The sequence below is a fragment of the Salmo salar genome, chromosome 09 (genome assembly GCF_965601325.2).
Source record: "Salmo salar chromosome 09, fSalSal1, whole genome shotgun sequence".
Taxonomy (NCBI): domain Eukaryota; kingdom Metazoa; phylum Chordata; class Actinopteri; order Salmoniformes; family Salmonidae; genus Salmo; species Salmo salar.
Window position 1 is genome coordinate 53,064,122 of NC_138299.1, and position 14,727 is coordinate 53,078,848.

At 43.0% G+C, this 14,727-nt stretch overlaps 1 protein-coding gene across 2 annotated transcripts in view; it reads left to right on the top strand.

Moving 5' to 3' along the window:
* slc39a8 (solute carrier family 39 member 8) overlaps positions 1 to 14,727 on the top strand; it is a 96,881-nt gene that overhangs the window by 60,492 nt on the left and 21,662 nt on the right. For both annotated transcript variants that reach the window (XM_045723784.2, XM_045723785.2), the window contains exon 2: positions 9,305 to 9,467. In XM_045723784.2, the coding sequence (XP_045579740.1) occupies positions 9,305 to 9,467 (163 nt within the window). The remainder of the gene's footprint in view (positions 1 to 9,304; positions 9,468 to 14,727) is intronic.

The following is a 14,727-nucleotide window of genomic DNA, read 5'->3' on the forward strand; positions in this document are numbered from 1 at the left end:
GACTAGGTATTATATGGTACTAGTGGTGTGACTAGGTAGTGGTGTGACTAGGTATTATATGGTACTAGTGGTGTGACTAGGTATTATATGGTACTAGTGGTGTGACTAGGTAGTGGTGTGACTAGGTAGTGGTGTGACGAGGTCGTGGTGTGACTAGGTATTATATGGTACTAGTGGTGTGACTAGGTATTATATGGTACTAGTAGTGTGACTAGGTATTATATGGTACTAGTGGTGTGACTAGGTAGTGGTGTGACTAGGTAGTGGTGTGACTAGGTATTATATGGTACTAGTGGTGTGACTAGGTAGTGGTGTGACTAGGTGGTGGTGTGACTAGGTAGTGGTGTGACTAGGTATTATATGGTACTAGTGGTGTGACTAGGTAGTGGTGTGACTAGGTAGTGGTGTGACTAGGTAGTGGTGTGACTAGGTATTATATGGTACTAGTGGTGTGACTAGGTAGTGGTGTGACTAGGTGGTGGTGTGACTAGGTAGTGGTGTGACTAGGTGGCAGTGTGACTAGGTAGCGGTGTGACTAGGTGGCGGTGTGACTAGGTAGCCGTGTGACTAGGTAGTGGTGTGACTAGGTAGCAGCGTGACTAGGTAGTGGTGTGACTAGGTAGTGGTGTGACTAGGTGGTGGTGTGACTAGGTGGTGGTGTGACTAGGTGGTGGTGTGACTAGGTAGTGGTGTGACTAGGTGGTGGTGTGACTAGGTAGTGGTGTGACTAGGTAGCGGTGTGACTAGGTAGTAGTGTGACTAGGTGGCGGTGTGAGTAGGTAGTGGTGTGACTAGGTATTATATGGTACTAGTGGTGTGACTAGGTAGTGGTGTGACTAGGTAGTGGTGTGACTAGGTGGTGGTGTGACTAGGTAGTGGTGTGACTAGGTGGTGGTGTGACTAGGTAGTGGTGTGACTAGGTAGCGGTGTGACTAGGTAGTGGTGTGACTAGGTAGCGGTGTGACTAGGTAGTGGTGTGACTAGGTAGTGGTGTGACTAGGTAGTGGTGTGACTAGGTGGTGGTGTGACTAGGTGGTGGTGTGACTAGGTGGTGGTGTGACTAGGTAGTGGTGTGACTAGGTGGTGGTGTGACTAGGTAGTGGTGTGACTAGGTAGTGGTGTGACTAGGTAGTGGTGTGACTAGGTAGTGGTGTGACTAGGTAGTGGTGTGACTAGGTAGTGGTGTGACTAGGTAGTGGTGTGACTAGGTAGTGGTGTGACCAGGTAGTGGTGTGACTAGGTGGTGGTGTGACTAGGTAGTGGTGTGACTAGGTAGTGGTGTGACTAGGTAGTGGTGTGACTAGGTAGTGGTGTGACTAGGTAGCGGTGTGACTAGGTAGTGGTGTGACTAGGTATTATATGGTACTAGTGGTGTGACTAGGTAGTGGTGTGACTAGGTAGTGGTGTGACTAGGTATTATATGGTACTAGTGGTGTGACTAGGTAGTGGTGTGACTAGGTAGCGGTGTGACTAGGTAGTGGTGTGACTAGGTATTATATGGTACTAGTGGTGTGACTAGGTAGTGGTGTGACTAGGTAGTGGTGTGACTAGGTAGTGGTGTGACTAGGTATTATATGGTACTAGTGGTGTGACTAGGTAGTGGTGTGACTAGGTAGTGGTGTGACTAGGTATTATATGGTACTAGTGGTGTGACTAGGTAGTGGTGTGACTAGGTAGTGGTGTGACTAGGTAGTGATGTGACTAGGTAGTGGTGTGACTAGGTAGTGGTGTGACTAGGTAGTGGTGTGACTAGGTAGTGGTGTGACTAGGTAGTGGTGTGACTAGGTAGTGGTGTGACTAGGTAGTGGTGTGACTAGGTAGTGGTGTGACTAGGTATTATATGGTACTAGTGGTGTGACTAGGTGGTGGTGTGACTAGGTAGTGGTGTGAATAGGTGGTGGTGTGACTAGGTAGTGATGTGACTAGGTAGTGGTGTGACTAGGTAATGGTGTGACTAGGTATTATATGGTACTAGTGGTGTGACTAGGTGGTGGTGTGACTAGGTAGTGGTGTGACTAGGTAGTGGTGTGACTAGGTATTATATGGTACTAGTGGTGTGACTAGGTAGTGGTGTGACTAGGTAGTGGTGTGACTAGGTATTATATGGTACTAGTGGTGTGACTAGGTAGTGGTGTGACTAGGTAGTGGTGTGACTAGGTAGTGGTGTGACTAGGTATTATATGGTACTAGTGGTGTGACTAGGTAGTGGTGTGACTAGGTAGTGGTGTGACTAGGTGGTGGTGTGACTAGGTATTATATGGTACTAGTGGTGTGACTAGGTAGTGGTGTGACTAGGTAGTGGTGTGACTAGGTGGTGGTCTGACTAGGTAGTGGTGTGACTAGGTAGTGGCTGTGACTAGGTAGTGGCGTGACTAGGTAGTGGCGTGACTAGGTATTTACATAGTTATTAGCGGGTACTTAGTTGTGTCTACCTTCTTACTTACTTTACAGATACAATATCATTTTCTGACTTTGTATTTAATAAGTAAGTATGTCGTACTAACTAGGTAGCAGCGTGACTAGGTAGTGGTGTGACTAGGTAGTGGTGTGACTAGGTGGTGGTGTGACTAGGTGGTGGTGTGACTAGGTGGTGGTGTGACTAGGTAGTGGTGTGACTAGGTGGTGGTGTGACTAGGTAGTGGTGTGACTAGGTAGCGGTGTGACTAGGTAGTAGTGTGACTAGGTGGCGGTGTGACTAGGTAGTGGTGTGACTAGGTAGTGGTGTGACTAGGTAGTGTTGTGACTAGGTAGTGGTGTGACTAGGTAGTGGTGTGACTAGGTGTTATATGGTACTAGTGGTGTGACTGGGTAGTGGTGTGACTAGGTAGTGGTGTGACTAGGTAGTGGTGTGACCAGGTGGTGGTGTGACTAGGTAGTGGTGTGACTAGGTAGTGGTGTGACTAGATAGTGATGTGACTAGGTAGTGGTGTGACTAGGTAGTGGTGTGACTAGGTAGTGGTATGACTAGGTATTATATGGTACTAGTAGTGTGACTAGGTAGTGGTGTGACTAGGTGGTGGTGTGACTAGGTAGTGGTGTGACTAGGTAGTGGTGTGACTAGGTAGTGGTGTGACTAGGTAGTGGTGTAACTAGGTAGCGGTGTGACTAGGTAGTGGTGTGACTAGGTATTATATGGTACTAGTGGTGTGACTAGGTAGTGGTGTGACTAGGTAGTGGTGTAACTAGGTAGCGGTGTGACTAGGTAGTGGTGTAACTAGGTAGCGGTGTGACTAGGTAGTGGTGTGACTAGGTATTATATGGTACTAGTGGTGTGACTAGGTAGTGGTGTGACTAGGTAGTGGTGTAACTAGGTAGCGGTGTGACTAGGTAGTGGTGTGACTAGGTATTATATGGTACTAGTGGTGTGACTAGGTAGTGGTGTGACTAGGTATTATATGGTACTAGTGGTGTGACTAGGCATGGTACTAGTGGTGTGACTAGGTAGTGGTGTGACTAGGTAGTGGTGTGACTAGGTAGTGGTGTGACTAGGTATTATATGGTACTAGTGGTGTGACTAGGTAGTGGTGTGACTAGGTAGTGGTGTGACTAGGTAGTGGTGTGACTAGGTGAGTGGTGTGACTAGGTAGTGGTGTGACTAGGTAGTGGTGTGACTAGGTATTATATGGTACTAGTGGTGTGACTAGGTGGTGGTGTGACTAGGTAGTGGTGTGAATAGGTGGTGGTGTGACTAGGTAGTGATGTGACTAGGTAGTGGTGTGACTAGGTAATGGTGTGACTAGGTATTATATGGTACTAGTGGTGTGACTAGGTGGTGGTGTGACTAGGTAGTGGTGTGACTAGGTAGTGGTGTGACTAGGTATTATATGGTACTAGTGGTGTGACTAGGTAGTGGTGTGACTAGGTAGTGGTGTGACTGGGTATTATATGGTACTAGTGGTGTGACTAGGTAGTGGTGTGACTAGGTGGTGGTGTGACTAGTTAGTGGCGTGACTAGGTAGTGGTGTATCTAGGTATTATATGGTACTAGTGGTGTGACTAGGTAGTGGTGTGACTAGGTAGTGGTGTGACTAGGTGGTGGTCTGACTAGGTAGTGGTGTGACTAGGTAGTGGCGTGACTAGGTAGTGGCGTGACTAGGTAGTGGCGTGACTAGGTAGTGGCGTGACTAGGTATTTACATAGTTATTAGCGGGTACTTAGTTGTGTCTACCTTCTTACTTACTTTACAGATACAATATCATTTTCTGACTTTGTATTTAATAAGTAAGTATGTCGTACTAACTAGGTTGCAGCGTGACTAGGTAGTGGTGTGACTAGGTAGTGGTGTGACTAGGTGGTGGTGTGACTAGGTGGTGGTGTGACTAGGTGGTGGTGTGACTAGGTAGTGGTGTGACTAGGTGGTGGTGTGACTAGGTAGTGGTGTGACTAGGTAGCGGTGTGACTAGGTAGTAGTGTGACTAGGTGGCGGTGTGACTAGGTAGTGGTGTGACTAGGTAGTGTTGTGACTAGGTAGTGGTGTGACTAGGTAGTGGTGTGACTAGGTGTTATATGGTACTAGTGGTGTGACTGGGTAGTGGTGTGACTAGGTAGTGGTGTGACTAGGTAGTGGTGTGACCAGGTGGTGGTGTGACTAGGTAGTGGTGTGACTATGTAGTGGTGTGACTAGATAGTGATGTGACTAGGTAGTGGTGTGACTAGGTAGTGGTGTGACTAGGTAGTGGTATGACTAGGTATTATATGGTACTAGTGGTGTGACTAGGTAGTGGTGTGACTAGGTGGTGGTGTGACTAGGTAGTGGTGTGACTAGGTAGTGGTGTGACTAGGTAGTGGTGTGACTAGGTAGTGGTGTAACTAGGTAGCGGTGTGACTAGGTAGTGGTGTGACTAGGTATTATATGGTACTAGTGGTGTGACTAGGCATTATATGGTACTAGTGGTGTGACTAGGTAGTGGTGTGACTAGGTAGTGGTGTGACTAGGTAGTGGTGTGACTAGGTATTATATGGTACTAGTGGTGTGACTAGGTAGTGGTGTGACTAGGTAGTGGTGTGACTAGGTAGTGGTGTGACTAGGTGATGGTGTGACTAGGTAGTGGTGTGACTAGGTAGTGGTGTGACTAGGTATTATATGGTACTAGTGGTGTGACTAGGTGGTGGTGTGACTAGGTAGTGGTGTGAATAGGTGGTGGTGTGACTAGGTAGTGATGTGACTAGGTAGTGGTGTGACTAGGTAATGGTGTGACTAGGTATTATATGGTACTAGTGGTGTGACTAGGTGGTGGTGTGACTAGGTAGTGGTGTGACTAGGTAGTGGTGTGACTAGGTATTATATGGTACTAGTGGTGTGACTAGGTAGTGGTGTGACTAGGTAGTGGTGTGACTAGGTATTATATGGTACTAGTGGTGTGACTAGGTAGTGGTGTGACTAGGTAGTGGTGTGACTAGGTGGTGGTCTGACTAGGTAGTGGTGTGACTAGGTAGTGGCGTGACTAGGTAGTGGCGTGACTAGGTAGTGGCGTGACTGGGTAGTGGCGTGACTAGGTAGTGGCGTGACTAGGTATTTACATAGTTATTAGCGGGTACTTAGTTGTGTCTACCTTCTTAATTACTTTACAGATACAATATCATTTTCTGACTTTGTATTTAATAAGTAAGTATGTCGTACTAACAGTAAGTATGTGGGTTGGCAGGTAGCCTAGTGGTTAGAGCGTTGGGCCAGTAACCGAAAGGTTTCTAGATCGAATCCCTGAGCTGACAAGGTAAAAATGTGTCGTTCTGCCCCATGAACAAGGCAGTTAACCCACTGTTCCTAGGCCGTCAATGTAAATAAGAATTTGTTCATAAGTGACTTGCCTCGTTTACATAAAGGTTAACTAAATTAAATAAATAAAAAATGTGTCTCATAATATTGACTCACTATCTCATATCTCATACTCACTATCTCATAATTATGAGACTGCCTCATATCTCAAACTTACTATCTCATATCTCATAATTATGACTTACTTCCTCATAATAATAGTGGTGTTAACTACTTAAATAAAAATATTTAAGTAGTTTTTGGGGGTATCTGTTCTTTACTATTTATATTTTTCACTACTTTTACTTCACTACATTCCTAAAGAAAATAATGTACTTTTTACTCCATACATTTTCCCCTGACACCCAAAAGTACTCGTTACATTTTGAATGTTTAGTAGGACAGAAAAATGGTCCAATTCACACAGTTATCAAGAGAACATCCCTGGTCATCCCTACTGCCTCTGATCTGGAGGACTCACTAAACAGAGAACATCCCTGGTCATCCCTACTGCCTCTGATCTGGAGGACTCACTAAACAGAGAACATCCCTGGTCATCCCTACTGCCTCTGATCTGGAGGACTCACTAAACAGAGAACATCCCTGGTCATCCCTACTGCCTCTGATCTGGAGGACTCACTAAACACACATGCTTTGTTTGTAAATGATGTCTGAGTGTTGGAGTGTGCCCCTGGCTATCTGTAAATTAAAAATAAATTAAAAATGGTGGCATCTGGTTTGCTTAACATAAAGAATTTTAAATGATTTATAGTTTTGATACTTAAGTATATTTAAAACCAAATACTTTCAGACTTTTACTCAAGTAGTATTTTACTGGGTGACTTTCACTTTTACTGGATTCATTGTCTATTAACATACCTTTACTTTTACTACAGTATGACAATTAGATACTTTTTCCACAATTGCAAAATAATGACTTACTATCTCATTATTATAACTTACCATCTCATATCTCATAATTATAACTTACCATCTCATATCTCATAATTATAACTTACCATCTCATATCTCATTATTATAACTTACCATCTCATAATTATAACTTACCATCTCATATCTCATTATTATAACTTACCATCTCATAATTATAACTTACCATCTCATATCTCATTATTATAACTTGCCATCTCATATCTCATTATTATAACTTACCATCTCATAATTATAACTTACCATCTCATATCTCATTATTATAACTTACCATCTCATATCTCATAATTATAACTTACCATCTCATTATTATAACTTACCATCTCATATCTCATTATTATAACTTACCATCTCATAATTATAACTTACCATCTCATAATTATAACTTACCATCTCATATCTCATAATTATAACTTACCATCTCATATCTCATTATTATAACTTACCATCTCATAATTATAACTTACCATCTCATATCTCTTTATTATAACTTACCATCTCATAATTAGAACTTACCATCTCATATCTCATTATTATAACTTACCATCTCATAATTATAACTTACCATCTCATATCTCATTATTATAACTTACCATCTCATATCTCATTATTATAACTTATCATCTCATAATTATAACTTACCATCTCATATCTCATTATTATAACTTACCATCTCATATCTCATAATTATAACTTACCATCTCATTATTATAACTTACCATCTCATATCTCATTATTATAACTTACCATCTCATAATTATAACTTACAATCTCATATCTCATAATTATAACTTACCATCTCATATCTCATTATTATAACTTACCATCTCATAATTATAACTTACCATCTCATATCTCTTTATTATAACTTACCATCTCATAATTATAACTTACCATCTCATATCTCACAATTATAACTTACCATCTCATATCTCATAATTATAACTTACCATCTCATTATTATAACTTACCATCTCATATCTCTTTATTATAACTTACCATCTCATAATTATAACTTACCATCTCATATCTCATAATTATAACTTACCATCTCATTATTGAGACCTATATCTATCCTACCCTGCCTTTCTAAGGTCTTCGAAAGCCAAGTCAACAAACAGATTACCGACCATTTCGAATCCCACCGCACCTTCTCCGCTATGCAATCTGGTTTCAGAGCTGGTCATGGGTGCACCTCAGCCACGCTCAAGGTCCTAAACGATATCTTAACCGCCATCAATAAGAAACAATACTGTGCAGCCGTATTCATTGACCTGGCCAAGGCTTTCGACTCTGTCAATCACCACATCCTCATCGGCAGACTCAATAGCCTTGGTTTCTCAAATGATTGCCTCGCCTGGTTCACCAACTACTTCTCTGATAGAGTTCAGTGTGTCAAATCGGAGGGCCTGTTGTCCGGACCTCTGGCAGTCTCTATGAGGGTGCCACAGGGTTCAATTCTTGGGCCGACTCTCTTCTCTGTATACATCAATGATGTCGCTCTTGCTGCTGGTGAGTCTCTGATCCACCTCTACGCAGACGACACCATTCTGTATACTTCTGGCCCTTCTTTGGACACTGTGTTAACAACCCTCCAGACGAGCTTCAATGCCATACAACTCTCCTTCCGTGGCCTCCAACTGCTCTTAAATACAAGTAAAACTAAATGCATGCTCTTCAATTGATCGCTGCCTGCACCTGCCCGCCCGTCCAGCATCACTACTCTGGACGGTTCTGACTTAGAATATGTGGACAACTACAAATACCTAGGTGTCTGGTTAGACTTTAAACTCTCCTTCCAGACTCACATCAAACATCTCCAATCCAAAGTTAAATCTAGAATTGGCTTCCTATTTTGCAACAAAGCATCCTTCACTCATGCTGCCAAACATACCCTTGTAAAACTGACCATCCTACCGATCCTCGACTTCGGCGATGTCATTTACAAAATAGCCTTAATACCCTACTCAATAAATTAGATGCAGTCTATCACAGTGCCATCCGTTTTGTCACCAAAGCCCCATATACTACCCACCACTGTGACCTGTACGCTCTCGTTGGCTGGCCCTCGCTTCACACTCGTCGCCAAACGCACTGGCTCCAGGTCATCTACAAGACCCTGCTAGGTAAAGTCCCCCCTTATCTCAGCTCACTGGTCACCATAGCAGCACCCACCTGTAGCATGCGCTACAGCAGGTATATCTCTCTGGTCACCCTTCTCTCGTCATATCTCACAACTATGACTTAGTATCTCATATCTCATCATTTTGATTTACTATCTCATAAATATGACTCACTATCTCATAATTATAACTTACTATCTCATTACTTGTAGTCAGATCTTGTTTTTTTTTTGGTGGTGGGAATGAGGCTTCCATATATTTTCATCAGTCAAGAAAATAAATACATTCTATGAATATGTTGGATTGTATAAAATGTCTTATTAACGCAAATCACCATCACTGCTGCATCTTAAACAATCCCTTATTGTTCCATTACATCACAGTTATAAACATAAAACATGTCTGAATGGCCCCAGGCTGTGTTATATCCTAATGTTGACAGTAATGTGAGCCCTTCTCTGTCTGTCCCCTGCAGTGTCTCTCTGTGGGCCAGATCTTGTCCCACTATGGGTTGACAAACGCCAGTCATCTGACGGTGGAGCATCTGGAGAGGATCTGTCCTGCTGTGTTGACTCAGGTGCTGCTGCCCTCCTGCCCGTATAAAAAACCCACGGCCCAGCAGCCCCTCACCTACCACGGTGAGTACCATGCTAACCCACGGCCCTGCAGCCCCTCACCTACCACGGTGAGTACCATGCTAACCCACGGCCCTGCAGCCTCCACCTACCACGGTGAGTACCATGCTAACCCACGGCCCTGCAGCCTGTCACCTACCACGGTAAGTACCATGCTAACCCACGGCCCTGCAGCCTGTCACCTACCACGGTGAGTACCATGCTAACCCACGGCCCTGCAGCTTGTCACCTACCACGGTGAGTACCATGCTAACCCACGGCCCTGCAGCCTGTTACCGACCACGGTGCGTACCATACTAACCCACGGTACTGAAACCTGTTACCTACCACGGTGAGTACCATACTAACCCACGGTACTGAAGCCTGTTATCTACCACGGTGAGTACCATACTAACCCACGGTACTGAAACCTGTCACCTACCATGGTGAGTACCATACTAACCCACTGTACTGAAACCTGTCACCTACCACGATGAGTACCATGCTAACCCACGGTACTGAAACCTGTTACCTACCATGGTGAGTACCATACTAACCCACGGTACTGAAGCCTGTTACCTACCACGGTGAGTACCATACTAACCCACGGTACTGAAACCTGTTACCGACCATGGTGAGTACCATACTAACCCACGGTACTGAAACCTGTTACCAACCATGGTGAGTACCATACTAACCCACGGTACTGAAACCTGCCACCTACCATGGTGAGTACCATACTAACCCACGGTACTGAAACCTGTTACCTACCACGGTGAGTACCATACTAACCCACGGTACTGAACCCTGTCACCTACCACGGTGAGTACCATACTAACTCACGGTACTGAAACCTGTCACCTACCACGGTGAGTACCATACTAACCCACGGTACTGAAACCTGTTACCTACCACAGTGAGTACCATACTTACCCACGGTACTGAAACCTGTTACCTACCACAGTGAGTACCATACTAACCCACGGTACTGAAGCCTGTTACCTACCACGATGAGTACCATACTAACCCACGGTACTGAAACCTGGTGAGTGAGTACCATACTAACCCACGGTACTGAAACCTGATACCTACCATGGTGAGTAGCATATAAAAACCCCATGGCCCTGAAGACAGTTACCTACCATTACCTACTATGTTACCTACATTACCTACCATGTTACCTGCCATGTTACCTACCCTTACCTGCCATGTTACCTACATTACCTACCATGACCAACCATGATACCTACCATGTTACTTACCATTACCTACTATGTTACCTACATGACCTACCATGTTACCTACCATTACCTACCATGTAACCTACCATCACCTACCATGTTACCTCCCATTACCTACTATGTTACCTACATGACCTACCATGTTACCTAACATCACCTACTATATCACCTACCATTACCTACCATGTAACCTACCATTACCTACCATGTTACCTACCATGTTACCTACCATTACCTACCATGTGCTGAATTTGAGACGGATCTTCCCAGAACAGGATCTCGCACCTCTCAGTTTTGGACTGTTTCGTTCTGGAACACATTTACCAGGATCCGGTACCTCTCCTGGCATGAAAAATAATTGTCACTATTTGCAATGTAAAAATTCTAATAAACACAATCAGAGTTAATTTGAGTTAATTTAAATTCTCCTGCCCCCTAAAAAAACATAATGTGAAAACGGGTTTCATATTTTTAGAATTGATTCATGTTGGACTGGCCCGGGTCTGATGTTTGAAGAATTGATTCGTATTGGACTGGCCCGGGTTTGATATTTGAGGAATTGATTCATATTGGACTGTCCCGGGTCTGATATTTGAAGAATTGATTCATGTTGGACTGGCCCGGGTTTCATATTTGAAGAATTGATTCATGTTGGACTGGCCCAGGTTTGATATTTGAAGAATTGATTCATATTGGACTGGCCCTGTTTTGATATTTGAGGAATTGATTCATGTTGGACTGGCCCTGGTTTGATATTTGAAGAATTGATTCATGTTGGACTGGCCCAGGTTTGATATTTGAAGAATTGATTCATATTGGACTGGCCCTGTTTTGATATTTGAGGAATTGATTCATGTTGGACTGGCCCTGTTTTGATATTTGAGGAATTGATTCATGTTGGACTGCCCCGGGTTTATGGTTTGCTCAATATTGTAGCCTATATAGACCAACCTGTTGCCATTGCTATGGTGAGAGAGAGAAGAGCACCTGTATCTCTCAAAGTACTAGAATGAGATTCAACTTTATATGATTTCTCTTTGCTCTGATAGACATGAACATTGCAACTCTTTATTTATTTATTTAACCTTTATTTAACTAGGCAAGTCAGTTAAGAACAAATTCTTTATTTACAATGACGGCCTACCCCAAAAGGCAAAAGGCCTCCTGCTGGGACCTCTCATCTCTCCAGCGTTACACAACATAATTTATTCAAGATCATAGCCGCGGGGAAAGGGTACTGGAGGATACGTAAATAAATAAAGTGATAAATTGAAATACTGTACATTTGTCGAGGTTATAGAATTACTGGTGGCTGTTCTGAAAGAAATTCAATATCTCTGAATACTATACCAGCTGTAAGTCTATAATTTAGCAAACAGATGCCTAGTTGTGGATTGTGTGTAGAACAATAACAAGGTATGCCTACAGTCAGGAACGTGCAACAAATCTATCAATTAAACTCATGCAGCCAAAACAGGCCTTTCGCAATAATTCAAATGCAATTGCAAGAAAACGCAAGTTGGAAAGCAAATGGCTCCTGATAAAAAGAAAAGGCTACCATGTTATCAACTTCCTATTGAGCGAACAGCATTTTTTTACAAAGATTTTTTTTTTTTTATTCCCATTGTGTGCAAATTCTGTAAGTGCCTCTTCTCTACTAATCTATTCCAGTATGCAAAAACACTGATAATGCAATGCTATACTATAACAGTGATCTTTTTTTTTCATGCGTCCTGGTACCTCAGAGCCCCCTCTCGGATAAAATGTTTGTTGCCGGCACCTTCCAATTTACAAATTAAGCACTGCCCACCAAGCGTAAAGCCTCTGTATCCATAGAGCCAATGTACCTGAATTAATGCTTGATTCCCCCTGTGCTATACGAACCATAACCTGAAGCTTCCTACACCTGTTCTGTTCCATATGGACCTGAGATTCAGCTCTATAATCAACCTCATTGTTCTTGGGGACAGAGGGAGCATGAAGGAATGAGATGATTATCAGGGCTGTTGAGAACACACGCACACACACACGCACACGCACACACACACACACACACACACACACACACACACACACACACACACACACACACACACACACACACACACACACACACACACACACACACACACACACACTGATAGCTAGCTGATGATAGCAGCAAGGTTTCAGATACGCATTCCTGCAGGGAGCAATTCCTGTGTGTGATCAAAGAAAACCCAATGTGCCCTAATACTGTCATAAGATACCCTTATTACCCCCAAAGTACCCTTTAACCTAATACTGTCATAAGATACCCTTATTACCCCAAAAGTACCCTTTAACCTAATACTGTCATAAGATACCCTTATTACCCCCAAAGTACCCTTTAACCTAATACTGTTATAATATGCCCTTATTACCCCAAAGTACCCTTTAACCTAATACTGTCATAAGATACCCTTATTACCCCCAAAGTACCCTATAACTTAATACTGTCATAAGATACCCTTATTACCCCCAAAGTACCCTTTAACCTAATACTGTCATAAGATACCCTTATTACCCCAAAGTACCCTATAACCTAATACTGTCATAGCATACCCTTATTACCCCAAAGTACCCTTTAACCTAATACTGTCATAAGATACTCTTATTACCCCCAAAGTACCCTTTAACCTAATACTGTCATAAGATACCCTTATTACCCCAAAGTACCCTTTAACCTAATACTGTGATCAGTATTGATGCTGTGATTAGTATTGATGTTCTGATCAGTATTGATGCTGTGATTAGTATTGATGCTGTGATTAGTATTGATGCTGTGATCAGTATTGATGCTGTGATTAGTATTTATTCTGTGATCAGTATTGATGCTGTGATCAGTATTGATGTTCTGATCAGTATTGATGCTGTGATCAGTATTGATGCTGTGATTAGTATTGATGCTGTGATCAGTATTGATGCTGTGATCAGTATTGATGTTCTGATCAGTATTGATGCTGTGATCAGTATTGATGCTGTGATCAGTATTTATTCTGTGATCAGTATTGATGCTGTGATTAGTATTGATGCTGTGATCAGTATTGATGCTGTGATCAGTATTGATGCTGTGATTAGTATTGATGCTGTGATCAGTATTGATGCTGTGATCAGTATTGATGCTGTGATTAGTATTGATGCTGTGATCAGTATTGATGCTGTGATCAGTATTGATGCTGTGATCAGTATTGATGCTGTGATCAGTATTTACTCTGCTCCCCTCCCCTCTGTCACTATGGGTAGATAATGGTTGGTGTGTTGGGTCAGTAACACTGTGGTTACAGGTTGAGTCAGTAACACTGTGGTTACAGGTTGGGTCAGTAACACTGTGGTTACAGGTTGGGTCAGTAACACTGTGGTTACAGGTTGGGTCAGTAACACTGTGGTTACAGGTTGGGTCAGTAACACTGTGGTTACTGGTTGGGTCAGAAACACTGTGGTTAAAGGTTGGGTCAGTAACACTGTGGTTACAGGTTGGGTCAGTAACACTGTGGTTACAGGTTGGGTCAGTAACACTGTGGTTACAGGTTGGTCAGTAACACTGGTTACAGGTTGGGTCAGTAACACTGTGGTTACAGGTTGGGTCAGTAACACTGTGGTTACAGGTTGGGTCAGTAACACTGTGGTTACAGGTTGGGTCAGTAACACTGTGGTTACAGGTTGGTCAGTAACACTGGTTACAGGTTGGGTCAGTAACACTGTGGTTACAGGTTGGGTCAGTAACACTGTGGTTACAGGTTGGGTCAGTAACACTGTGGTTACAGGTTGGGTCAGTAACACTGTGGTTACAGGTTGGGTCAGTAACACTGTGGTTATAGGTTGGGTCAGTAACATTGAGTGTATTTACAGGCATGCTAATAATTCAACATTTAACAGACTATGGTAGTAGACCAAATACAGCATTAGCCTTGTCATCACTTCATTCTGCTCATCTTAAAAATGGGCATACGGTCAACGTCGACGTAAGCATATGCTGATTAAAAACACCTGGTTTTCTGAGCAATCTTTTAAATGATTAGGAC